The sequence below is a fragment of the Daphnia pulex genome, chromosome 6, assembly GCF_021134715.1.
Source record: "Daphnia pulex isolate KAP4 chromosome 6, ASM2113471v1".
Classification (NCBI taxonomy): Eukaryota; Metazoa; Arthropoda; class Branchiopoda; order Diplostraca; family Daphniidae; genus Daphnia; species Daphnia pulex.
In genome coordinates, this window is record NC_060022.1 from 535,638 (window position 1) to 563,183 (window position 27,546).

The 27,546-nt window shown below is 42.2% G+C and overlaps 1 protein-coding gene across 2 annotated transcripts; it reads left to right on the forward strand.

The window, feature by feature from the left end:
* The first annotated feature begins 3,656 nt into the window (after window positions 1-3,656).
* On the forward strand, window positions 3,657-19,335 carry LOC124196544 (neuroligin-4, X-linked-like). Of its 2 annotated transcripts, none has more exons than XM_046591680.1 (13): window positions 3,657-4,454; window positions 10,525-10,680; window positions 11,359-11,464; window positions 11,537-11,628; window positions 12,691-12,878; window positions 12,941-13,041; window positions 14,846-14,924; window positions 15,116-15,211; window positions 15,404-15,580; window positions 15,746-15,897; window positions 16,055-16,176; window positions 16,272-16,439; window positions 16,520-19,335. In XM_046591680.1, exons 1-13 carry the CDS (start codon window positions 4,007-4,009, stop codon window positions 18,409-18,411), a joined length of 3,777 nt encoding a protein of 1,258 aa, XP_046447636.1. In that variant the 5' UTR covers window positions 3,657-4,006; the 3' UTR covers window positions 18,412-19,335. The 2 variants fall into 2 exon arrangements, with proteins under 2 accessions (XP_046447636.1, XP_046447637.1); XM_046591681.1 differs by having other exon boundaries at window positions 3,658-4,445.
* The last annotated feature ends 8,211 nt before the right edge of the window (window positions 19,336-27,546 follow it).

Genomic DNA, 27,546 nt, shown 5'->3' on the forward strand with positions numbered 1-27,546 from the left:
TAATCAGTTATTCTATAAGGAAGGATGCTGTGCAAGAGATACAGAATGCAACCGTAGAATGCTATTTTATTGTGGCACTGCTCCAAAGACACGCTGTATCTATATCTTTTTTTTATTTCTTCTAGGGGGAACACAAACAAATAAGAAGGAAAACCAAACACATGAGGACGTGTCTTTTTCTCTCTTACTTGGCGAAAGCGATTCTATTCAATCTGCATTCTATTCCGCGTCTCAATTTCAATAACAGCCTTGGAAATATATCTATTCCTGTGGTACATCATTATTTTAGAATTTTTTTTACAAACCTTTTCGCCGTGTGAGGGTAAATTTTTGTGCAATCACAGGAAACGGATGAAGGTAATATAATCCAAGAGGGTCCCATGGGGGGTGTTGTTAGGGCGAGTTTTCGGTCTTTCTGCGGGTTTCAAGCAAATTTTTATAAATTTGGAACTTGTACGTACAGGGTGGGCTCAATCAGGGAGTTTGATTTTTTATCATTTTTAATTTATTTTTATCGATATCGTATTATTCGTTATTCGTAAGCATGCTGATTAGAAAATTCGACAAGTCAAGTGTCGTCTGCTTTCTACAGTTTAAAACTTCGAAAAAGTCAGAGACAAAGTTCAAGAATTATATTCTTTAGATTATTCATTTTTGATAACCGTCATACTCCATGTTTAGCGGGTAAATAAAACTATGAATACAAATAGAAAGATTATGGGAGGGTTAAACCTGTCAATCCAAATTTGTGAAATGTTAGTTTTCTGACGAGCATTTATCATGTGATTGCCCTGTTGATGCATGGCAGACTGGCAGTTTGTTTGCATAATGTAACCTTTTTTTTCTTTTTTGCAGATTTGAGGACAGAGCCAACTATCATAACTTCACAATTTGCAAGTTTTTCTTGTGCAGGTGTTAATCTGCCGTCAGCAACACAATCTCAGGATCATCACTCGGGTAATGATTTCCTTTATTTTTATTGACCTGTGACCTACTAGATATCTTAATACTATTATGTATTACATGTAAACCTCGAATTCTCCCATTTATTAACAATTATGATTTACCCAGTGTCTTATTTTCAACTTTTCCTGATTTGTTGTTTCTGTCAATATTTACTCGTAACCCATTTTCTATTTATGTTTAGATAAACAGCATCCCATTGCATTGGAAAAACTACCACTGTCAATCGAGTTCTCTCCTTTTCCCCTTTCTTCAAATGTCCTCGTGTACGCCCATGTGAATGTGGGTGTATTCACGAGGACATCCTTTTTTACCCTATCCCGTCTGGTGGAAATAAAACTCTTCAGCTGATGGATGGAGCAACTGTGGATGCCTGGCTGTATTTCCCAGGCATAAAGGTAGGACAAAATTGATCTCTATTCTTCCTTTTCTGACAATTTTTTTGGGGGCGTTAATTATAAATCGTTACGTAGTCACGGGGGTATGTTTATTCCTGAGCTAGGAGGTTGACTGCATAACTGTTTTCTCTTTCCGTTTTTTTTCTTCTCAGTAACGGTTCTCTAAAAATCTCATTTGTCGAATGACTGCAGATCAGGCCTGTTTTGTCCCTCGCAACTTTGTCTGTGCGTAAACCATCCCATTCGAAAATAATTGAACTTTATACACTTAAAGCAAAGTGCAACAAGACAATTTTTTGACCAAAAGAGAGACCTGCTGCCACACAGGCACCTCGTTATTATTTTCACCAGTTCTTCATTGTTTGTTTTCCTCTTTATTTTATTCCCTTTTTTTCTACACATCGTTCGGGTGCTTTTGTTCTTTCAATATTCCAATGTTATTAATGCCGAATGAAAGGATTCAAGTGTTATTGTTGCAAAACAAAAGCATCAAAGTCAAACTGGTCAATACCCTGGATTTTGTTTCAATATCGAGAATTGGAAAAAAAAAATATAGCGCCCAATGCTGACACGGCGAATATTTCCAATCTCTTTTTTCCAGACTTTCTTTTTCGCTATGTTGGCTAAGGCTACGTGATCGTGAAGCCTTGTTTTCTTTCCATACGAAAGGAGTTTCGTTTAAATTTGGAATGGATTTTAGATCTCTAGTCTGATTCGTCGAGCATCGGTTTTCCTTGTTAGAAACTGACAAGAGCCCAATTATTTGCCTGCAGCCACTACATTTGCTACGGTCGACTCTCTCGCTATCTTCGGCCGTCTAGGTCAAGGGTTTTCGTTTCTATTTTAACAAGGAATTTACCCTCGTGTATTTTCCTTCTTTTTTCTCTGTTGTCGAAAATCCAAAAGCCTATGTCATTCCAGTTATTTAAGATCGCAAATATGTGTACACAGACCGCTCACTGTTGTTGTTGTGTTGTGGAGCACGGAATGCCAGGGGCTTGGCTTCCAAATGGATATTTGTCTGAAAGCCTAGATTTTTATTTTGTTTTCTTTTCGACGATTAAACGTCAAAAATGGCAGGGTTTGCATGTAATATCGCTGTCTCCCGTGCCATCTTTTATTAAGCATTTGGATTTAATGGAACATTGCAGGTTACTCGGGAGTATATAGTCAGTAGTAATACTCGGAAACATGTATTTCTTTTCAGCATTCATAAACCGGCAGTTTCATGAAGGATTTAATAAATGAAAGTCTTTCAATTTTGAAAATTGTAACGAGAAAAAAAAATGAAATCTTTCGAATTCTTAAAAAAAAATTGAAAATGTAATCTACGCCGCACGCTAGAGAGTGAAACGCAATATATATAGCACAAGACGAAAATAAGACTTGGCTGACGTTTAATTGGCGCAGAGAGTAGCAAAAAATATTTTTGACTCGGGAAGAATATGAAGGAGCAAGCATGCAGGATGATGAGCTATTTAGTTACAGCAGAATGGCTTCGGGTGTAAATGAAATAATGTTGTGAGATTGTTGACGTTATTTAGACACGTGAATTGTTGTTTTTTTTTCTTTTTTCGTTGTTTGCTTTGTTGATGACTTGCTTTCTCCGTATATTTACTTTCGTGATGTGGAAACAGTTTACGCCATCGAATTTAGATGAAATTAGATGTCACTGCCAATTCGTGTTGTTCTTGTTTGTCCTGGACAGTTCAATTGTATTTTCATTTGATTTGTTTTTCCCTTTAAATTCACGTTTTTGAAACACGGAAAGTGTGGCGACACAAAGATCGATTGGGCGTAATGGAATTCGAGTCGCATTGCCCAATGTCATAGATGCAGCATCCGATTAGGCATTTGTTTTGCTATTTTATGCCCTTCTTAAACCCATTTTCCGCCAGAGGTAAAAACAAAAAAAAAAAAAACTCATCATTAGTCATCGTTGGATACAAGCTCTTCCAACTGTCTGTGTGCTGCTAGGTTTCACCTTTGCCAGCAATCGAGAGCCCATTGATCAATCGTTTTGCAGACAGGACCGACGAAATATAGAAGAGTCGTGACCAGCAATGTGTAGCCAACCGAACGAAGGGACAGATGCAGTACTATCTAGAAAGTATAGAAACGAGTGAGTGGGTTTTCTATCAAGACTTACTGATGCTCACTTCCCCTTCGCGCCCACTCTCTCCTTCTTCTTCTTCTTCTTCTATCCGCCCATCATCCAACAACCCAACATCCTCCGCCGTCTATATTTAAACTTTGCCGGGAATGTGGAACTAGGTTTTTCGACTGTTGCTGCTGTGACTCTTTCTGCCGTTGCGTCCACCAACTCGCATGAGTTTTTTTCTTTCAGTCTAGTTTTTGGTCGGTCGTCTCTCATGACGATGGTTCGCTTGGTCCGGGCCTTTTATGTCATCTTGTTCTGCGCCAATCGGCCCCGGAGACCTTTGGATTCAGTGATCAGTGCGAGATGTTGAGGACGTGAATCAAGCCAGCAGCAAGAGCAATGTTTCATCTATTGTGCTTATTCGCTACTGCGTAGAAGAGCATTGCTGAATGCCCAACGCCAAGGGAGTGATATAGGCCAGCAGTGCGTCGTTTTCCCATTGATTGATTCGCATATCAGCAAAGGTCACGCACGGCACAGCAACATGTTGCGCTTTACGACACTCGTCTGGCTGGTCGCTATCTTCGCGTGCGGATTCATTGTCTGTGTCGCTGGGCAGATGAGGCCGTCGCTGAACGCCCGCATCGTGAGAACGAAACAAGGTTCCGTCAAAGGCGTGCTAGTGATTCCCTCGAATCGAGAACTGCAGCCCGTCGAGGCCTTTCTCGGCCTTCCGTACGCCTCGCCGCCAGTCGGCCCGCTACGCTTCATGTCGCCCGTGTCACCGCTGCCGTGGAACGGCGTCCGTCTCATGGATAAATACGCTCCGGCGTGCCCTCAGACTTTGCCAGATGTCAGCAACGAACGCGAAGCCTTGCGTTTCGTCACTCGGGGCCGATTGCAGTACCTCCGCCGATTGCTGCCGTACCTTCGCAATCAGAGCGAGGATTGCCTCTATTTGAATATCTACGCTCCCGTCACGGGTACGACTGGTAAATGTTTTGGATACCCCGCGCGAGAACAGCTAAAAGTCCCGTTTTTATTTTTTTTTACTTTTTGGGGTTTTTCTCGGCCCATTTATGCAAGTAGTCACGTCCAAATTTAGTTCGCTCTAGACTTTTTCGAGGGGAAATTCTCAAATCTTTTTTTTTCTTCTTCTTCTTCTTCTCCCCGCCGTCTCTTGTTCGTCTCATCCTGTCGACGCTGCGCCGCCTCTGTCGCTCTCCCCGGCCTGTTCGTCGCGTGGGACACATAAAGTTGAAGCGGGGGAGTCAAATGGAGAAAAGACTCGCCATCTTTTCCTTCTTGAAATAAAGACAAAAACGGCTGCAATCTGCTGGCTGTAAACCCGAAATAAAACATCCATAGAAGAAAATAAGGAAGAAAGAGAACTCTTTTTCGTCTCTTTCTTCCTTCTCTTATTACTACTCTCTTTCCTCCCTCCCCCTCCTTTTCCTTCGATTTTGATTGCAAGTCTGGATCATATGACATACTTTTTATTGGTTGCCATAGCTACCACCAGCGACACCATAGAAACTTTTAGCGAGAAGCAGAATCTCACAGTTCTCGTCGTTGTCGCCTACTCCCGAAAAGTAACTTCCAATGGGAGACGAGAGGGAAACAGTCTAATATAGTATATAGTATATAGCATGTTGTTTCCCCCCGGTTGTTGCTATTGTGCTGTGCACGGAATTGGTGTCGATAGAGAGAGAGAGAGAGACGCAAGGCGAAGTTTTTGATCACCTTCAAACCGTGTCCCTTCTCGTCTCGTCTATATACATCCCGACGGCAGCAACGAACCCGATGCCAAAGCGCAGCGTTGTGGAGAGTGCTGTGCGCCACAGCGGACCCACGAGAACTTGAATGCATCACGTCGTCGTCCCGATTCGCTGTGCTGTGGCGGAAACTATGCGAAAGTTTCAATATTTTTTTCTCCATTAGGAATGGATGGGGATGGGGGACAAGAGAGAGAGAGAAGACAGACTTGTTGGAAGTTTTTCGTCCCCGAAAAATAAACGAAAAAATATAGTAATGAAAAACTCGAAAGAAAAGAAAAAGAATTGGGAAAAGTTTTCATGCGCGACTTTCTGTTTTGGCTCTGCTGCCGAGCGCCAAGTTGGCTCATCAAGCCAAAGGGGCGTCGTGAGTCTATGGGTCGCCTTTTCTCTCTCTCTCTCTATCTCGTCTTATATCCCTTCTTTCGCCGCTTTGACTAAAAATACACACACACAAACGCGCATATACACAGTCAGAGTCTACTGAATAATATGCAGCTGGCTCGCATTTACCACGGGCGCAGCACGACCGGCATTTTAACGGTTGTGACTCGAGAAGAAGGCTCTCTTCATTTTTTTTCCCGTTCAGGTTTTCCATCCTTTTTGACTGTGCTGCCGGGCATGGCAGTTGTCTTTTCATTTTACGGTTTTGTTTGGTTGCGCTGCTGTTGATTGTCAAAAAAACAAAAATCAACAAACAAGCAAACAAACAGAAAATCTGGATCTTGTCAGTTTGCAAGGCGCTGTTCTCATCAGCGACATGCATGCCATTCTCCTTTTTTATCCTGCGAGACGGAGGGGGGGGGGTTTAGAAAAATATGTGACTCTCGACTTTTTATTTTGTTACCATAATATTATTCTAAACCCAAGTCCCGGATTGCCAAAACAGTGTATAACAAGGCGCGAGCCGGCTTGAATTCGCTGGATACATTTTGTTCATCAACACCAGCGGAAGATGAGTGATTCGATGGTTCAGTTGATTAAAGTGGCCCCACAGTCGGATAATTTATTATAATGTGATACTTTGGGAGGCGAAAACTTGAAGCACAGCAGCGCGCTGGTGCAGAATACTTTGATTAGCGCGTTTGCTAAAAGTATTCCGCGCATCGCCTTGTTTTGGGCCCACATATTGTCCATAACGATTTCTGCGTTAAAATATGAGGCGACCTTATGAGAAATCAAGAGAAATATGCTCAAAAGAGCATTTATCTGCTCTATTGTGTGTTGGAGGAAAAAGAATGGCGGGCCATGAGACCATGACGAAGCTATTCTGCCCAGCATTCTCTTTCTTTTCCATTGAGACGACGATCTGGCTACTTATAATTACATTGTTCCGTGACCATTGGCCAAGGAAACGTAATACGGAGTGTGCCTCAAAGCTGTGCCCCCCGTTCATTTGATACTGCTGGCCGGGCGTCTGAGATACGGCCGGGGGGTCGACTCGACCACAAACTATATGGAGCTTTGTGAAATTAGAAGAGTGACGGCGCTTCGGAGAGTGTAAGACGAGAACCGCTGCCGTCGTATATACAACAGGAATAATAACCCGGTCAGCACAGTTCGATGCCAAGAAAGTGTCAGTGTCAGAAGCAAAAGGCGGCGCCACCCCACATACTATGTGATCAATGATAACAACGCCAAGCTCCATACCAACGTTTAATTGAATGTAATAGCACCGCCATGTTCCATCAGAGTTTTAATAGACCCCGGCTGTATATAGCCACAAAGCCCACAATATTTTCAGGCCTGTTACAAAATTGTTTCCCTTTTCCGGGAACAAATTTCGACGAGGGTTAGAATAACACTAATAGAGTCGAGCGTGGCATTCCAATAGAACTCATTTCTCCTCTGCTAGGACAATTTTCACATTGCTGACGTCTTTTTTTTTCTCTCTGCTGATGTTTGTTGTCAAAGAAAAGCCTTCCAACTTGTCACTCCGATGCTTGCATGGTTGCAAAAAAATCTCCAGAGGGGCCGAGAATTAGTCGCTTAGCGGAGGGGACTCTTCCATCTTCTTTAAGTCATACAGAATCTAAGATAAATCGCACGTCATATTATCTAATAAAGAAGAATCATCAAGTTGACTGCCCCAAATAAGCTTTCAAGATATAGCCCTCTAGCTGGGTTAAACCTGTTACGCTATATGAATGCACAGCCTGCGAAAGTTTCATAATGAGGGGGATGGTTAAATGTGAGCGGTGCCGACTCCACGGGTTTTGTTGTCGGAGGGCATTGTTTATAAATAGAAAAAATCCATACTTGTACTAAGAGTTAAACATAAATCTTTGAAACGTCGTGAAGCAGCTCCTTGTGTATAGGGAGCAGAGAAATCGTTAACCAGAGACGGTAATCCTGCCCATGATCGATAGTCGTAAGTACGAAGCCAGATGTCTGCATTCATCTATTACATGATCAACTAAGTATAAGAACGTCAGTTCTAAGTGGCAATTAAAGAATAGTGTTTGTTGCACGTGTATAAACTGCCCTTCGGGAAGGTTGGGTGCTAGGGTATAAAATAAAAAGAGGGCATATCATTTATTAAAGCCGTGGGATGCTAAATTCACAGTGGAGAGTAATAATTAATAAAGGCATTTGGTTGGCAGAGGTTGATTAATTATGGTCATTTCTCAAAATAAGCTATATTAGACGCAGCTAGCACGTTAACCATTTATTGAATGGCTTCTCGATTTGCTCGAACACAAAAACAATATATATTGTCTGCGCGTGTGAGATGTTGCTTCTGTTGACATTCACCCGCTGTGGGGTGGTAGGGATTGGGACTTTCGTAGGGATTCGACAAAATGGGATATAACGAAGATGGATTGGCAGTTCAGAAATAAATTGCTAACAGTTTTCTTGTTTCTTATCTACTAGATACCTCTAAAATAGTGTTGTCGATCGTAAGCGTTGACCTTTCCAATCTTAATGTAATAAACAGAGCTTTCTTAAAGTATTGAAATCCAATTTTCTCGCTCTCATTTATATATAGTTGTCACTTTATTCGATTTTATTGCCATAGTAGTTTGAACTACGACTAGTATTCCGTAATCGTGCACCGATAAGAAATGATTGCTTATAAGGAGTATAATCCACGGTGTTTGTGTTTTTTCGACAGCACATTTTCTTATCTTGCATTTTTTTTTTCAAGTCAAGATTCATGTTCTCTGTTGCTAGCGAGTCTGCGCAAACAAAATCGACATGTTTATTTTAATAGACATTGAATAACAACGCTATCTCTTCTATAAAGATGCGCATTTTCACAGACGCACAGATGTCGTGCATTTAATGAAAGAGAGTCTTTCTTTTGTTTCCTCCTTCTGCCTAAAAATTGAGACTTGCACACTGCAGATGTCCGATAACCTACCGTTGTCCAAACACAATAAATATGAATATACTCTAGGTTGAACGACTGAACGTACGTTTGCTTGAACCGATTCATTAGTTTCTAAACTAGATATATGGGCACATGACACATCGCCACAGAAGCCTCAGTTGTGAAGAACATTCAGTTACGTCTAGTGATTGGTAATGTTTTTCTTGGGTGGATAACCTACGTGTTAAACTCATTAAAAGGGAATAGAATTAGGCTTTGTTATTGGCTTCTGATCTATTTAGCATCCACTCCTTTGACGAATACTTTCTTATAGTAAAAATGTAATCATGCTGAGCGTTTTGATTGGAAGGTGAAGCGCACCGTAAACTTTCTCGTCTGGCGCCAGCGGATGAGAGGTGTTGTTTTCGCAGGTGAGCAAACATTCGCGGATGAAGAACAGCTCTTTGTAAAAAGAAAAAAACACGGCCCTCGTTAATTTAACATACGCAATTATTGATTTTGATTGTTTTGAAGAAAAGAATGCGCTGTTCCTTAAATTAAACTTTTACGTGGATGTCCCACATCCCACAATCTACCACATATTGCCACCTTTTGGTGTACAAGAGAACCTTTGGAAGGTTTCGGTGTTCACCTACCGAAAGCTTTGCCAAGCACGTACAAAAGAGATTGCAAAAATATTGCTAATGCGTAAAACATAAATACAGTGCTCAAATTAAAGTCAATGCAAAAAATGAAAGGAAAACCGAGGAAAACGTATTCCACCTTCATTCACTTTTTAAAAATTCTCATTGAATTAAAGTACAATAATCCATATTGATTTTGTAAACTTTGAACGTGATCCGCTATTCCAAGTTTCCTTCGATGGGCTTATTTCAAAAGTAGTCGGATTGTTAAGCTTATGAGTAAATTCGAATGTTTAATTTACTCTTAATCTTTTTTAAATAATATTCGTTCTTAGTGTGGCGTACAGAGTTGCTTTTCTTGAGCTGAAGCGATTGCATAAATAACTTTTCCTATACATAAATAAACACTAGAAGGTGGGAAACATTGACGTGTGTTCAGAAAACGTCTTTTACAAGCAAACCTGTCTCCTATTTTTACGCATTCCGGTACCATCAAAGTTTAATAAAGAGAGAAATGGTCACATATGGCTTATGGTTGCAAAGGGCGAACACCATGCTATACCTAAACTGTGAATCCTTTCAAATAACCAGCCATGGTAGTCTCTGTAAAATGAAAATGATTAGATTGTGAGTAAATTTCTTTGATCCGCTTTCGATTTAATCCTCGTCCATCAGCCAGGTTTCTTTTGACGGATTGGGATCGTTTTCATTTTCAGTACATCACCCTTTCAAGAGATTATTGCTATCGACACCGGGGAGAAATTGGCTGGTTGAAGAAAATGATAAAAAGAATAACATTGAATAGATGGTAGGATTTTCAGTTATAAAAATTTGAGTAAGCAAGCGCCATATGATGGGTCTAAATGAAGCAGATACTTATCTAAGCCACAAAGTCTTGCTGTTTTTTCTTTTAAATCCCCTGAATCCGTCAGGATGACATGGCCCATGACTGCTGGATGCCACCATTATCAGCATATTGTCAAACAATGGTGACATACACAGATCCTATTTATCAAATCAATTACCAAAGGGAAAATTGTCCCTTAAATTAGATTTCACTCTACGTACAGTACATAGCTTGTTTCATGCGGATCGTTTCAACTGCAATGACGCGGAAGTAATTTGTTTAACAATTTATTTTTTATTCAAAATGATCGTTGATCGTTCCTATTCTAATGCGTACTCGTAAAGAAACTCAATATTATGGCCTAAACAAATATGAAAGAAACTTCAAGGAAATTGTGTTTTTACATATTTTATTTTACCCAAACGAACAAACCCTCATAAATGATTTCGATTGTCTTTTTTATTCTGTCACTGTTCCTATTAGTTGGTGGAAAAGACGTAAACATCAAATTTCCGGTGATAGTGTTCATTCATGGAGAGTCATACGAATGGAACTCTGGAAACCCTTATGATGGTTCTATTCTTGCCAGCTACGGAGATGTCGTTGTTGTAACAATAAATTTCCGGCTTGGAGTCCTCGGTAAGTTTGTTCCTTAATAAAACTCCATTATCTTTAATAATTTATAGTAAGAGTGACTTATTTTACCTTATTAATTTTGCCAGTCCGACTTTATATGTCATAAATGATGCGCTAGTAATAGGCTTTAAATATCACAAGCTAATCGTATTAATTTAATTCTTGATGCGTTAGCTGCCAGGCAAAAAATCTTTCTTAAGAGGAAAACACTGTTCCATCAACAAATAATTTTGTTAATTTCATTCCTAGTGTGGAAGCTAATAATTCAAACCTTTCGGATTCTATCCATCCCTAGCTAATATTTTTCAAATTAAATTGTTTAATTGTTTTTGTGTGTAAAAATAGCGAGTTGAAAACTTGAATAGCAATTCCCAGCGCAAAAAAAAAAAAAAAACGTTTTATTTATTCACCATCTTCATCTGAAACTATTGCATCATTTGAATGATCCTGCACCATCTAGTAGTAAAAAGAGAAAGTGAGCAGGCGTTCCTGAATTAGGAAGACTACGAGACATCGATAGTAGTTCTTCTAACTGAGTGAAAAATTTGATACAGCTATGGCCTTATTTTTGTTGTTTTGGTTTTTTTGAACTATTGTGTTACTGAGGAATATAATAAATCTGTCTTTCCCATTATAAAACACGAAATGTGAAATTTTTTTTTTAATTTGATGACGTCATAGGTTTTTTGAGACCGGATCTACGAGAGAATCGAGTAGCGAATTTCGGTCTTCTCGACCAGATAGCGGCACTGCAGTGGATTCAGGAAAATATCGCCCAGTTTGGCGGGTAGGAGGCTATGTCTAATCTTTTCCACGTAGCTTACTCATAATATTTTTTCATTTGCGCATTTATTTCAAGGGATCGTGATTCAGTTACTCTGCTTGGACATGGTACCGGTGCGGCCTGTGTGAATCTCCTACTCATTTCTCCGGTGGCTCAATCATCTAGTGGTAAAAACATTTTCGATATTTTTTCGTACTATATGCGCACTAATTAAGCCATAATTAAGCCCTAATATGCCCTTTGAATTCTACGAATATTCGAAAGGGACTAATCACTAATAGGAGTAATGGATGCCGTAATAATAAATTTTAAACACGAAAATGTATTGAAAAACAAGCGTAGGATAACTTTCTTTCATTTCACGCCGGTCCTTGTAACTCATTAGCAATTTAGTCTTGATAAAATAGTTAAAACGTTTCACTAACCCGCCAGCAGCAGCCGACTGGCGAATAAACAAGCATGCTGTAGCTTAAGCTTAAGTCTTGTAGCACTCATTAGCTTAATGTTTTTTTCATCGTCCTCCATTGTCAGTGCCAAGAATGAAGCCAGCTAGCGAAATGACTATTGAGAAATTTAAGTCGCATAGGGAAGTGATGCAGCAATCGGGCGACATTTTACTTGGAACACATGAATGAAGCGGCCTGTTCGAATCAGTGTTCAAAGGCATGCTCCGTATAAAACAGTGTTCAGGGATTTGATTTCTAAGGAATTGTCATCAAATTTAAGAAAGATCAGTTCAAAGCGCTGCCTTTCATCAGTACGTACGTTGGGCCGTTTTCTATTATTCGCATTGGTGTTGCAATATCATCCGTGACGTAGAACATCGTTTTACAAGAGATATTACATCCAAACTTTAAGCCTAGACTGATGTTTCAGCTCTTTCTTTGCTGTCCTTTTGGAGTATATACGTGAAAGTTTTCCATAACGACATCGTTTGATGACATGTTAGATGGGAATGTAAAAAGGACAGATTGAGATCACTGGCTCATCTCGTCTTGTTCTCGTTCTCCATCGTCCAATCCCTTCATCCCTCCCCCGCGCTAAATGTATATACGTATGTCTTTTATTCCTAAGATTTCCCATTTCTCTTGGTGGTTACTCTCTTGTCCAAACCCCCAGCTCATCATGTCTCTTTTTGATGGATCAATTCTTGTCCCAGACCGCAATCCCAAAAAACCGATTCGCTTGATTTGCTCGCTCTATATATGTTGCTTTTGTTTTATGGATAGGTTTATTCCACCGTGCCATACTGATGAGTGGCACGGCTCTTGCCGATTGGGCCGTAGCCGAGAACCCGCTGCGCTACACGTTGCAAGCAGCTCAGCAAGTGGACTGCCCTCTGGCCGAGAGGGACGACGAATTGGCGGCCTGTCTCCGCTTCAAACGGGTGACGGAACTCATGAGCGTCAGATTACAGGCACTAAAGAATAATTGGATAGTTATCTTGATCATGTTAGTAATTAGTCAAACATTTTCCAGGCACCACTCTATGCCAGTCCGTTGGCGCCTCTTGTTGATGGAATTGTTGTTCCGAATGAGCCACGTCAATCAATGAAGACATACAACGAACTTTTCGGAAGGTAAGTTTCACTTTGAGCTCGACCCAGCTTCTTCAATGTAAGATATATGGCCAAAACATTTAAATTTCATCAACTGAGCGACAAATGTTCCTCAAAGGAGCTTACGCTTCAAGACGATCTGAGAAAGTTCCGAACCAGGTTTGTGGAATACCAAACGGTTTGAGTGAAGGGTTGCGTGTAACAATGTTAACAAAGTCTGGGTTCGTTAACTCCCGGGATACCATGACCACCATCTCCTTTGTGCTAGTGAAGTTCCGCCTTATTCTCCACCTCAACCGCCTCCCATTCACAAAAGCTGCGAGCTATAAAGTTTGAAATTTATCGCAAATCCCCACATCTAGAGAAATTCTGCATGCTTTCCCAATGCACGTCTTTATAGAAACGTCGTACCTCCACTTTTTATTTGATTGCGTTGAAGATAATGAAAGGCGATTTCGAGAGGAAGCTGCGTGGAAGAGTTGCTGGCTTTACGTGACAGTGCACAATTGCAGTTCAAATCGAATCATTTTTAAGTCTTGTTTGAAAGCACAGACGTGCTTGATTGCCGTCAATGTCATCCGCGTATCCGTATCGCAATCAAATGGTGATCCCATTTTCGGTGTGTCACTCACATAAGCGATGGAGTAGCACACTTCTCGGATTTCTACATTGCGAATGCACAAAAAAACCAACTCCTCATCTTTGGATCCCAACAAAAATTCACGAGTGTTTGATGCGTGCTTAATTCACGACGCTAAATTTCCATGAGTGCACAGCATATAACATTTAGTTCGGAGAATGGATCTCTGAGAAAGAGGGAGGCCAAAGTAGGAGATAAGTCTATAAAAAGCTTAGGGATTTTTTGTTTACTGGTTCATCAATAATAGGGCTTTAGGTTAATAGTAACTAAAGCGTCAGCGCACTTTTTGAATGGCGCAATGGGAGTGGCTGCGTTTATCAACATTGAACTTAAGGCCTTTTGTATAAATACTGTAGCTCTGTACGCATTTGTGTTTAAGTATAATATGTACTTGGAACTGTAAAAGTTGGCCGTCTCTACGAGGGGGAGCAGAGGGTACGAGTTGTCAGAATGAAGTTGTGAAGACTCCATCAAAAAGCAACTATCTTCTTGAGTCTCTCCCGTTTTATTGGTACTGCCGATACGATTGATAGCGCGAGGGGAAAAGTTGTTCACTGATGGAATGCCCTTTCGAACAGATGAGTATTATTCGAAATGGGATTGGTCAGAAGTACTATAGCACTTGTACGGAAGTAGTACCTGGAACGACTTTTAGTTCATACGAGTCACCCAAGGTATATGTCTATCTACAAGACGGTAATCGCTGATGGCTATATTATTAGAAGCTGGTCATATAGGAAAGAAGGGAGGAGCAAGTCAGAAGTCACAGCAGATCTTTTATTGAGTCGTAGGCATTAGGCAGGGAGCGCACGCAGTAGCGCCAAGCACTTATGTCGCCCAAGCACTTACAGGTCGTCTCAATGCATTAAAGCGTTATTGCTCACCGAGGACGTTGCCGTCATTCGAAAGTTGCGCTGGGAAAAAACTGGGCCATTCTTTTCTTATCGCTTTATTTGTGCCTGTTTAAGTGTCAGCGCCGCTCCCACTGACTCCAAACAGTGGGATTATATTCCAAAAAGAATTATACAATATGGACTCGAGAGATTCTTGAGGGAAAATTTAAAACTGAATGAAGGAGGCTAAGGGAACAGGCTTTAAATAATAAGAGAAACCCCAGAATACAAATATCGGTATTTTAATATTGATCAAACTTTCTTTTCCTGTACTTTTTCTGCTCTTGTTCAGGTATGACGTAATGTACGGCGTAACGCAATCGGAGAGCTTTCACCTACTGAACGCAGCCACGCTTCAATTTGGTCTGACAGTAAGTCTTTGTCGTAAAAGTATTATAGGAAAAATACTGTAACAACATTTTAACAAAAATCCACGTCGATCCAAAAAAGTACATCTACGTAAAAAGTCCAACCGTAGCGACTTTGATTCGATTACGAAAAAAACCTAGTACTATAAGAATAATCTGATCAAGTATAATAAGCCTAATAACTTGGAATCTAGGAGACTGAGAGAAACCGTATCATTCGAACCTACGTGCGCAACTCCTACGCTTCCAATATCGACCAAGTGACGGCAGCCATTCTCAACGAGTATACGGTAAGACAAAATTGAATTTCCAATTTCTCGTCTTGGATATTCTCCGAGCGCGCCGCGTCTGCAACTCCCAACCGAATCTTGTTCTCTCTCTCATGTTTTGCCATCACCGATTGATCATCGACGTTTCTAAATCATCTTCGTCGTCGCTTGATTCCCGCCCGCTGCCGTGCCGACCTGTATAACCTCGTCAAGGATTGGAAGAATCCGGTCCGCGACACGGAGGAATATCGCGATTCGATTTTGGAGATTTTGAGCGACGCCCGGGTGGTCGCTCCCGTTATTCAGATGGCTGATCTCCATTCGTCCATTCGCCAGCGCTCTTACTTTTATGTCTTCGCCCATCAAACGACTAACGGTGACTATCCCCAGGTAATGTCATAGTATAGCCTAAACTTGACCATCAGTATGCCAAACCATGGAGATGTATGCTGTAACGCGATTCAAGCGGACAAACTAACGCCAACTTACTCTATTTCCCAACTTGTTTTCCCGGGCGTGTATGTATGTCCTATACGGAATCTACCCACTATGCAGAACTGGGGAAGTATTCACGGCGAAGAACTGGCGTACGTGTTCGGTATGCCGCTGGTAGGCGGGACCAACCATCTTTCGTCCAACTATACTCGGGCCGAAATGCTCCTCTCCGAAATCGTAATCACCTATTGGGCCAATTTCGCCCGCACCGGGTAAGTTCGAGAGAAAGAGAGTTGAACATACTAAATGCTAATAGCGAAGGCGGGAGCAAAATGAGCTGCCGTGAACTCTGCTATATTATTACCGCTGCTGCCGCCGCACTGCTCAACAGACTAAAACATATTAGATTCCAATTACGACTGATTGTAGAAACCCCAACTTCCCGCCACGGCAAAAGTTTCTGACCGTCGCCAACAGTCGGGATCGATTCGAGCCCTCTTACGTTCAGTGGCCGGCCTACGACCGACACTCGCAAAAGTTCCTCAACATCGGTATGTCTTAATTTAATGCCATATGTCTCCTGTATAGTGACCCTAGTTAATCATGTTTCTTGACCATTTCGAACGTTGTCATAACGACATTCCAGACTTACGCCCCAAAGTTAAGGATCACTACCGCGCTGACAAGATGGCCCTGTGGTCCAAATTAATTCCAGAGCTCATGTCCAACGGCAACGGCAAAGTGTTCACGGTCGGCAACGAAGACGACGACGACGACGACGACGGAGAGGTGCTGGTGACTGGTGGTGGCGAAGGTCTGCTGCACAATCCGCTTTTACCTTTGCTGCTGTAATTAGCGCTGCAGTGATTTAATCCGTGCTTCATCCCCCTGTAGCGTCTTCAGTTGCGGAACCCGATTCCAGCAGCCACAGCCCACCGGCAGTGATGGGCGCCCAACCGGAAGTTTACCAGCAACCCTCACTTGGAGGGTTTGAAGTCTTACCAATCGGCCCGATGTCGAAAGGAGCCAGTGGCAACTCTTCGAGATCCGACGACGGCCAAGACCTAGTCCCGCAGACTGGTGGCATCGCCCTCAGCATCGTCATCGTCATCGGCATCTGTTTCCTAGTTCTGAACGTGTGTGCCTGCGCTGGAGTCTTTTACCAACGAGACCGCGTCCGCTTCAAAGAAATGCTGATCCAGCGACAGTACAAACTCAAATCGGCCAACCATGACGGAGAAGGCCCGACTTCCGGTGCTCAAGCGGCCGCCGCTGGCGCCAGAGAGACCCTGTTGGCTTTGCACAGAGTGGAAGAAGATTTTCCGGAATTGGACGGAAGTGCCAACGGGATGCAGAGCGGCTTGCCGCATCAGGCCAGCACCAGCACGATGGATCCGCACACCAAAGTCAGCCAGTGGATGGCGCAGGAGATCACCATCGAACGATGCCCGACGCCGCCCATCAATAACCGACTGACTAAGCCGACGGCACAGGACAAATTAGGCGGATCCGATCGCTACGATTCGCGTGGATATGACATGGAAGATCCGACATCGGCCTTGTTCCCGTTGCTGACCAAATCGTCCAATCACCAAGACATCTATGGCCTATTGCCAGTCAAGGAAGAGAATAGCGCTGACGCGAAACAACCGATAACGTCCGGACAATCTCCGGATTTCATCAACCAAGTCCACAACAATGGCACGTTTCTCAAGTTCGGCGATTTGGGACATGTCGGCGAGAGCAGTCCTCCGTTTGCGGACTCGGCAAGTTCGGCTCAGACCATGAGCCGGTCGTCAACCGGTCGCCGGAAGGCGCGCAGTAAGAGCCAGTTGGGCTCGCAGCGATCGATCACAACGAAACGAGACGTCGCTGTTGGAGGAGACGGCGACGACGACGAAGGCAACTACCGAGTTGCTCCTGACAACGGCGAGGACGACCGACGTCGAGCTTCAGCTCTTTACGGATACGGCGCCATGGATACGACGATCCGTCGACTCAATTTGCCCAAAGTCTTACCCGATTTACCTCACCAAGACGTGCCAGCAGAAGCGACAGCGCCATCAGGCGTAGACTTGACAGGCCCGAAAACGAGTTCGTCAAACTTCGTCCCGTCCGATCAGCACTCGCCGATCTACACAATACCTTACGCTGGACTGACAACAGGCGTCGAGTCCGGGGAACGATCCACGCCGATAAGCAGAAATGAACGTCATCCACGTCAAACCATGGAGTCTCCACCCGCATCAACAGTTCCGCTCTCAACAGATACAAAAAAACAATTGAGCAAGTCGCGCCGAAAATATACTGCTGCTGGTGGTGGTCCTGCGACGAGCGGCGGCAGCAGTGAAGCCGTATTATTATCCAGTCCCACCTCTACTATCGTCAAGACAAACTTGCCGCAAACGGTTGTCGTTGCGCCTCACCCTCGGGCCAACAGAGTGGCGGCCTCATCTCCCACTGCGGGTCTACTACATCAGCAACAACAGCCGGAGCCGTGTTTGGTGATCCGTCCTGGACCACGCCAAACTTGTCAATCTACTTCTGCTGCATCAACTGCTGGCTGTCCTGCTGGAGTCAGCGGCTACGACTCTGCTACCAACGATAACGAGTCCTACCCTTCGGCGACGGCTGATGTCATCCTTCGTCGACCGAGGCAACAAGACGCCAGTACGAATAATCCTACCAGGCCAGCGAATCGTAATTCGAGATCGTGGTATGCCCAGTACAGCCAATCATTTATTTCACAGTCCATCGATCAGGAAAGCGACAAGAACGACAATTGAGATTCATTCGCAATCTCGATTTTCCCTTTGATTTTTTTCACCTTGTCTTTTGATTTGAAAGTTGGATGCTTCTGATCTATAATAATAACCTCCAATAAGCCTTTGACTGCACCCGCTACCTCGCGAATTGTCGCCACACGTCCTTATTATTACCCGTCTCCGTCTTTTGTCTCTTTGTTTACTGCTGGTGACTCTTTTGTTGTCGATTAGAATTCATTTTCTTCTATCCATCAAAGGGGAAACAAAAATCGTTTTTCACCTTATTCGAGTCGAAAACCAACCATGTTGTCGTTTTGCCATCCAATTCATCATCCAACTTTTGACTTTTTCGTTTTTCTATACCCATCGCACAAAAGCCATGAAAACCATCTCGTCAAGAGTCATCAGTCAGCACTCACTCAACTCGGTGTATAATAATAACCAAATATTTACCGTAGTGACACACTGTATACACATTATATATATTCTCCATTCCGGAGCGATCCCCGCCATCGGCAGCAGCACCGACTCTTTTATTTGGACTATATACTTCGTATACTTCCCTGTTTGTTTTTTTAATTTTCCCTTGAAACTTTATTTGATGATAAATTTTGCAGTGGCAATCGTCGTTTGGACTAAATTGATCGCGTTAAGAGTATTGCTGATACAGTCGGTGGTACCGCGCCATCAATTTCAAATATTTCCCTCCGATCACGATGGTTCCCTCTGTTTAGAAAAGAGCTGCAATGTTGCATGATCATAGTCAAAATTTTTATAGCCTTTTTCAATTTATATTGACGACGCTGTTTATGGAGAACAATTAATGTTTCACCGTGCAGAATTTGTAAAAAAAAAATTTGGAATAAGTGAAATGAATGAAAAGCAAACCCAAGTGACTCGCCAGGTCATATAATAATAATACAACACATTCTCATCTTTGATAAATCCATCGTTGATTCATTCCGTACATCCCCGTCCATTTCGGCTAATTCAGTGAGCACTGAACGAAAGAGCACTGTCATTTGAGTCGACAGGAGGTGTTGCACTTCGGGTAAAATCGTGTCGCCGGATGAAAGGAAAATGAGAGCGATTGTAACAAAGTTATCACAAGTAATGAAATTGACGTTGGACTTTCAGGCTATACAAGACACTCCACATGCCGTGATGGGTCCGTCTATGGTGCTCATATCTACAGTATTACCCTATTTGAGCGAGCTCTACAGAACAACTCGTCTATATCTACGAGACTCCCTTGCAGGGGGGTTGGAGGGGCTAGCATTATAGAGCCGGTTCCCATTTGCAGATGGCTCCTCACTCTCTCCTCGTCATTTGCCCACGCGCGCGCTTCAACGAGATTACGCAAAAAGGATGTAGCAGAGAAGAGAGAAGGAGGGGAGCTACAGCTGCTGCGGCTCGTCGAGTCACCCATCAACAGTCCAAAACGACGGAAGGTCAAATTGAATACGGTAGTCCGGGAATCGTCCGGCAAAGGGGCCCGGTTTCCGATTAGATTACAGGGGGCGAGGAAATGAGAGACATCAAGAAAACAGAGCTGGATCAAGAGGGAGGTGAAAAACTCATTTTCTTTTTCTTTCGAATCGATAGTAATATATTGCTGCGTTTCAAAATCCTTGTATCGTCCCTACCCAGCTGTAGGCCATGACAACATTTTTTGAATTCGCCAAATTTAATAGCTTTTGACCGAAAAGTAAATTGACAATGAGTGGCTTAGCCACAGGGTCACAGCCATCAAAACCTACATCAAAGTCGGCGAACGAATTTGAAGGTTATATAGTATATATATATATAGCCAGAGCATCGGGGCCATCGGGTACTATATAGAAAGTTCCTCGTCTCACAGCCGCCTCCTGATGGAATCGTCGAAAGAAATTGGTTGCATTCTTCAAAGCGGAAAAAATATCGAAACATATATCGCTGGCATCAAGCGCTAAGGAGAGAGAGACGAAGGGGAAAGCCTACTATTACCCTGCCGCGTTCCAGCTAACGCCAGATGACTCCAAAATCTAATCACGACCATTCGGCTGCAACACAAATTGAACATTGATTGATATTTTTCATTCACCCCTCCCCAACACCCACTTACCACACCCACAAAATTCTGGACAATCAGCAGCGTAGTGATTGCACCGATGAATATTGAAATAGATTTTCTAGTCTGGATAAGAAAAAAAAGTTGATTATCGTACAGGAATAGCTCGTTCTCGAATTTGACATCGATGTATGAAAAATGTCACATCCATTTCCACAACGCCTACACGCCATAATACCCGGAAAAAATCAAAATCCTTGAGATTTCCAACCGTTTGCTCTTATCTAATCTGCCGTTTTAAATTGGTGTATTATGCGTGTGATGGGAAATTGTGAGTGGGTAATTGAATTATTTCATCACGTTTCAAGATGTTTCGAGAAGTGAAGGGAAACGAAAAATGTTAAGTTTACTCAAACAGGAGGAACGACTATAATACAGACTCGCTAAATTGGAGATAACGTAATAGGATGAACTCCTTGCACACTCGTATCGCGTGAGCGTGCATGGCGTGAATATTACCAACAACAAAAAAGGGAGAGACGCACATTTTGTGGAACTGGTGGAATATAACCGTAAGCACTTGAGAACTTTTTCGCCTGTTCGTTATTTTGAGAAAGCCATGAATCTCTGTATATGGGAAAAATATCCGAGGGTCGGGTCTGCTGGTGGCCCTTTTTGTTGAATTCGTTTCACATCACAACGGCGGATGTTATTTCCATTTGCGCATTTTTTTATTCCGCGTTTTACGTCCACGAATAAGAGATGGATATATATACATACCGCGATGCAGAGTGGATCCGTACCCAACACAATCACACTAAAAGCCACATCAGAAGAAGCTTTTTTTTTCTCCTTTCTCTCGCGACTGCCAGCTCCTTTATCTGTCATCTATTATGCTATACGCGGAATACCTTATTATTATACGGCAGCCTGAAATCCGCACGGACGAGTTTACGAAAAGAAAAGGCCAAAGCGGAAATGGCAGGGGGTTTCGTAGACATCAGCTCTTCCTTCCTCGCCTCGAAGATTGAAGTATCATTCATTATTACTAACTGCTCTGCACATGGTGCTCCGCTCGCTAGCTTATATAAGCCGCCGCAGCAGACACTCGCACATTTCCCTCTACAAGGGGAGTTAAGCAGACGGCATATTTAACCTACATCAATAATGACCGAGCTAAAGTCTATGCGCGCTTATTCCTATATCATACAAACACCCACTCAAAACCCCCGGTAAAATCTACGAATATAATAAGCCCTATTATATGAAAAGCCCCGCAATCTTTCACATACTTATTTTCTCCGCGGATCTCCAAAGATTTCAGACTACATTAAGTTCATCCGCTAGCTACATAGACCCTGTTTTGTGGATAGCGCCCAGTCCCAGTCCTTATATATACCTATAAATATCTATGGATGTAGACTATCGAATTATTGATTTTTCGTCGTTATTACTTTTTGTTATTCCGATTGTGTTTATCCGCCGCAGTGCATGGTAGCACGGTATGTTAATATAGGCCGACATGTCGGAACAAATCTTCATATGTCGATATTTGCCTTTCTTGACGATCGACTCCGACCGAAAATGCCATTTCCGTCAATTTCAACGGATCAGCATTTAGACAAACAAACAGCTGGATTGACGGGCACGCTTGCCAAACTGACGACAATCAGATATGTTTACTTAATGCCTCTGTGGCATTTCAGTTCACTCCCTATGCCCGCCGAGCGCCTACAACTCCCAGCCAGCACGTTTTATTCAGCAGGGCAGAAGCCATCTTTAAATTCTGTATGGACCTGCTGGTTAGATTGTTCGTCTATTCTCCCGAGTCCGGCGTCAAACGTATATCATTTATGACCAACACGGCTGCTTTGGCCGACGAGAGAGTGAGAGAGACAACATTGTCGAGCCAAGCCGACACAGACAGTGACAACAAGCGTTGATCAGATCATCAGACGTGAGTGCCATGTCTTCCTGCCATATACAGACACACTTATATCGCAGAGTGTGGGAGTGAGCGCCTAGTAGGGTTTTAATGTCAGAATTCCTAAATTCTTATTTTCATCTCGTCATCACGTCCTATACAACTGGAAACGGAATTTCAAGATCGAATAAATCATTCAAAACCACCCAAAACAATTCGGCCATTCAAATAAATCTCAAGTTTTTGAGTCCAAAGTGATCAAGCTCGTTGCTTTTTTTACTATTCTTCTAGTCTGAGCATAAAGAACAACGTCCACGTGAAACGGCGACGGATCAAAACTTCATCGTCTTTTCTGTTAATCTTTTTCCTCGGAAATAACTCAAATAAGTAAAGAACGTAGTAAGAGCGCAATTCATTTAATATGTGGGAAGGGCGGCAGAGCGTTCGCGTTTGACGCATTTCGCCAGCACCGAGTGCGCGCAAAAGACCAAATGGCAAGACGTGGGTGTTTGGCTGTTTTGCAGCTGTGCGACAGCACCCGGCAGCCTTATATGTATAGAAGAAGAAGAAGAATCATTCATGATTTGCAGCGCGATGGGATGAGGGCATTAATACACATTGACGCAGACTTCCGAGTGTTCAACTAACTTGAATTGAAAGAACCTTTCACTAAGTCTTCGTTATCTTCTTTAGCCGCAAACACGAAACAGGTGCCGCTGGGACCCGGAGAAAAATAAATTGAAATATATTTCCCCCAAACGTACTGCCGGTATTTTCTTAAAAGTATAGACTCGATAGGTTGACACAATCTATTGATTTCTGTTTAAAAAGTAAAAACCCACGCAATATAGACCATGGCTGAATTTCGTTTCGGGGTTTTCCCTTCACCGGATTATTTAGAAACTAGATACAGCCCAGCCCCAGCGTGACATTGCGTCCAAATATGTCAAACCCCTTTTTTAAAAAATCAGGGTCGAGCCGGGTATACGAAAAGGAAAAAAATGGGACAGGAAAAGGTATACGGTCGAACTGTTTGCCTTTCTGAATGATGTGAATGATTTTCCCTCGCAGCCGATTCCACGTCGATGACCTCCCCACCCCACGTTAAAATCGGTAACCGACGAAGCGCACTAGCAAGACCGAGAGAGAGCGTTTATAAACCGAACAAAAAAAAAAAGACTGGGGTGGAAAAAGAAGAAACGGTGGAAAGTGGAAAGATAAAAAAAAATAAAAAATAAAAAGGGAAAGAGTATATATTATTCCATAACGGGCGGCCAAAAAGGCGTGAAATCCGTCTTCCGTTTGCACTATGACACACAGAAAAAAGTTTTCCCAATCACCCCCGACTTCCTCGCGGCCAGACCTGTGAGTCGACTATATAGACATTGATGAGAAATGGGGAGCAAGGGAGATGAAGCGCGCAGGAAATATTTGGAAATGTGGATGAGCTTTTCCGCCTGACTATCTCATCGGCCGTTTCTTTCTTCTTTTTTTCTCGACCCTCAAATTGCACAAGGTTCTTATAATGAGCTGGAGCCTTATCGCCGCCTCAACGACTTGGCCTGATGCAGGACGTCAAATTGATATCCGCGAGAAAGAAACGATGAAATTATGGACATTCGTTGATAGAAACGATGCGCTGCCAAAGGCGCAACGTTGTCGAGTGGCCGTATAACTGTTGTGTCTAGCTGTTTTTGCAGGCCATGCAAGGTATACGTGGGTCTATTATGAATGAAACTCGAGACATTTGAAGGGCACGGAGTGTTATGACTTATTATGTTGTGAAACAAAGAGGCAATTACACTCAGTGACTCCTCTTTGAATGCCTTTTATTCCACGTCGTTTGGATGGACTCTACAGGCAAGCTATCGTGTTCACTTGTTATTGAGAGGCATTTTCGCAAAACTAGTCCGCGTGTACGCCATCCTCTTTAACCCCCTGTCTAGAGTAGAGCGAAAAAGATTGTAAGTGGATCATAGAACATCCTGATGACCACTTTATAGGGAGCATAAAGCTGAAAACATGGCTGTATATAATACAGTCGCCACTTCATGTTTTTGTCGGACAAACGGACCAGAGTTTGATATCGATTAAAACACTCGAGATGAGTGCTGCTGCTACTTTGCCATGTACGAGCTCCCACTATATAGCGTCGAATCATGTAATATGCATACATGGAAACATGTCTAGCCTATACGCCTGTCTAAATCTGTAGATGCCTGGTACCGCCATAACAGCATAACCCCGCGAATAATTAGTATAAGAGCGTGGATATGAGACGATTATCTTCCGAGACATCCGAGAAAAGCGCGACTTAAATAACACAGCAGCGAAGAGAAAAGGTTCGTTTAGTCATTTTATTTCTCTCCGGGAGCTAATACCAAATTATCATTTCATTTATCTCGTCCTCCATCCGCTCCTCCGGAGTCTATATGCCCTAGCTATTCTACCGTATTAGGTAGATATCCCATAAAATGAGTTATCAACAATTTACGAGGGAGGTGACGGTGTGGCGGCAGGTCCCTCTTGTTAAAAAAAGTTTTCTTGTTGCACTTTGCTTCAAGTGTTTAAAGTTCAAGTATTTCGAATGTGATGGTTTACCCACAGAAAAAGTTGGGAGGTACAAAAAACAAAAACAGGCCTGATCTGCAGTCGTTCGACATATGAGATTTTTAGTGAACACTTACTGAGAAAAAAAAACAAAAAAGAGAAAACAGTTGCAGTCAACCGCCTAGCTCAGGAAAAAAACATACTCCGTGACTACGTAACGATTTATAATTAACGCCCCCAAAAATTGTCAGAAAAGGAAGAATCGAGATCAATTTTGTCCTACCTTTATTCCTGGGAAATACAGCCAGGCATCTACGTCAGTTGCTCCATCCATCAGCTGAAGAGTTTTATTACCATCAGACGGGATAGGGTAAAAAGGGTGTCCTCGTGAATACACCCACATTCACATGGGCGTACACGAGAACATTGAAAGAAAGGGGGGAAAGAGTCAAAAGAGAGATCAGTAACTTGATTGACATCGGTAGTTTTTCCAGTGCAATGGGATGCTTTGTATCTAAACATAAATAGGAAATGGGTTACGAAAAAATATTTATACAGAAACAACAAGCCAGGAAAAGTTGAAAATGAAACATTGGGTAAACCGTAATTGTTAATAAATGAGAGAATTTAAGGTTTACATGTCTGCATTGGTGCAGGTAATGCAGCATTAAGATATCTAGTAGACTGTCACAGGTCAATAAAAGTAAAGGAAATCATTACCCGAATAATGATCCTGAGATTGTTGCTGACAGCAGATTAACACCTGCACAAGAAAAACTGGCATATTGTGTGGTTATAATTGCTGGTAGCTGGCTCTGGCCTCAAATCTGCAAAACAAAAAAAGGGTTACATATAGTACAAAAAATCTGCCATGCATCGTCGACAGGGAAATCACACGAAAAATGCTAGTCACCACTCAAAACATTTCACAAATTATTTGGGTTAACAGGTTTAACTCTTCTATATCTCCCACAATCATTTTATTTGTGTTCTTAGTTTTATTTACCCGCTAAACAGCATGGAGTATGACGGTTATAAAAACAAATAAATTTATAAGAATATAAATCTTGAATTTTGTCTCTGACTTTTTCGAAGTTTTAAACTGTAGAAAGCAGACGACACTTGACTTGTCGAATTTTCTAATCAGCATGCTTACGAATAACGATAATACGAAATTAAATTACGAAATAACGATGATAGAAATTAGAAATAATAAAACTCCCCCTTTAAAATCCAAATCACTCAAAAACGATAAGGGAATTAGTTGAGGGAACAATTTTGATTAAAAATCAAGAGGGAATAAGCATTATCTCTTCGCATCATTTTATCGCTTCCCGGATTTCTAGACTTTAAGCCTTAAACCTTTTCTTTTTAAAAAACAAAACTCTACGACCCCATAAAAGTTTAATGTACTAAATAGTAAATATGAAATAAAACTTCCGTTGTTTTTTCTGTACATAACGTTGCATGCTAATATGTGTGAAAGCGTAAATATAAGTTTTGGCTCATTTACGTATGTACGGATAATATGAAAAGTGCACATATTTGCACACCTCTGCCATGTGTGCATAGTTCCAAGAACAAGCCCAACGTTTGAAAGTCCGCTGGTCGTCCCCATGACCATTTGTCATTCTTTTTTATTCCTCATTTCAGGCATCCGGTAAACAAAAATTCAATCCGAAACACGTTGGGGGCAGGAAATGATTCGATACGTTCAATATCCGAGTTGAGGATTTGTAACATGACGTAATACATAGTATATATAGTTGTTAACAAAGAATTTTACCACATAGATATATTCCCATCAACACATTTTATGTATTCTTTTTCTTCAAATCTTTTCTTGTCCTCTATTGCATTCAGCGAAAAGAAAATAGTACATACATATTTTTTTCTCTTCCTATAGTAGCCTGCCACTATATGTAAAGCCAAAATGTTGGACCATCGTATAGACCTTATATACATGCATGCTTCTTTCCATATCCAAGGCGATATGCTGTGCTCTTTGGGCCGTTCTGGGTTTTCCGATTTTCTTGATCTGACTCGAAGCTACTCTTGTATAGAACCGGGCGGCCGGTCCTTTTGGCGTAGGCGTGTATACGTCGAAGAGCAGCAACTCCAGCAGCTAGAGCTGGCAATATACTACAGTAAGTAAAGAGGAAGAAGCTGGAGATGGAAAAATGTCGTCAGCATAAGTCGAACTTCATGAATAATTCACGGCGACTGACTGACGGTTCCTGGGATTTTGCAACAACAGAAAGAAAAGAAAAATTGTGTCGGTCGAAAATGTTGGCCAGCAGCAGCAGCGCGAGAAATCGAATGTGAGAAAAAGAGAAGATGAATAGAAATGACATTGAATAAACAGAAGAAGAGTGTAGAAAGAGAGAGGAACGGAACAGGAAGCTAGGAGCAGAGAAGAAAAGGCCAGTCGACCCTTTGTTTGCTTATTGGACCGTTCACAAATGGCTGCCAAGGCCTCTGAAGTCAACCGCGACATGTAATACTTGACGCAACAACACAAAATAAATACAAACGCGAATGAAACGCCACAACATGAAGGCCAAGATGATTTCAGATTAGATATAGAAGGGGAAATGATATTTTTTTTTATTCTTGTGATTACTTACAGCAC

Bases quoted from the DNA above. Each gene is read 5' to 3' on its own strand.
- LOC124196544 (XM_046591680.1), top strand. From the start codon at position 4,007: ATGTTGCGCTTTACGACACTCGTCTGGCTGGTCGCTATCTTCGCGTGC. The intron at 11,629-12,690 runs GTAAAAACATTT...TTTTATGGATAG, and splicing joins GGTGGCTCAATCATCTAGTG to GTTTATTCCACCGTGCCATA. The intron at 15,581-15,745 runs GTAATGTCATAG...CCCACTATGCAG, and splicing joins CTAACGGTGACTATCCCCAG to AACTGGGGAAGTATTCACGG.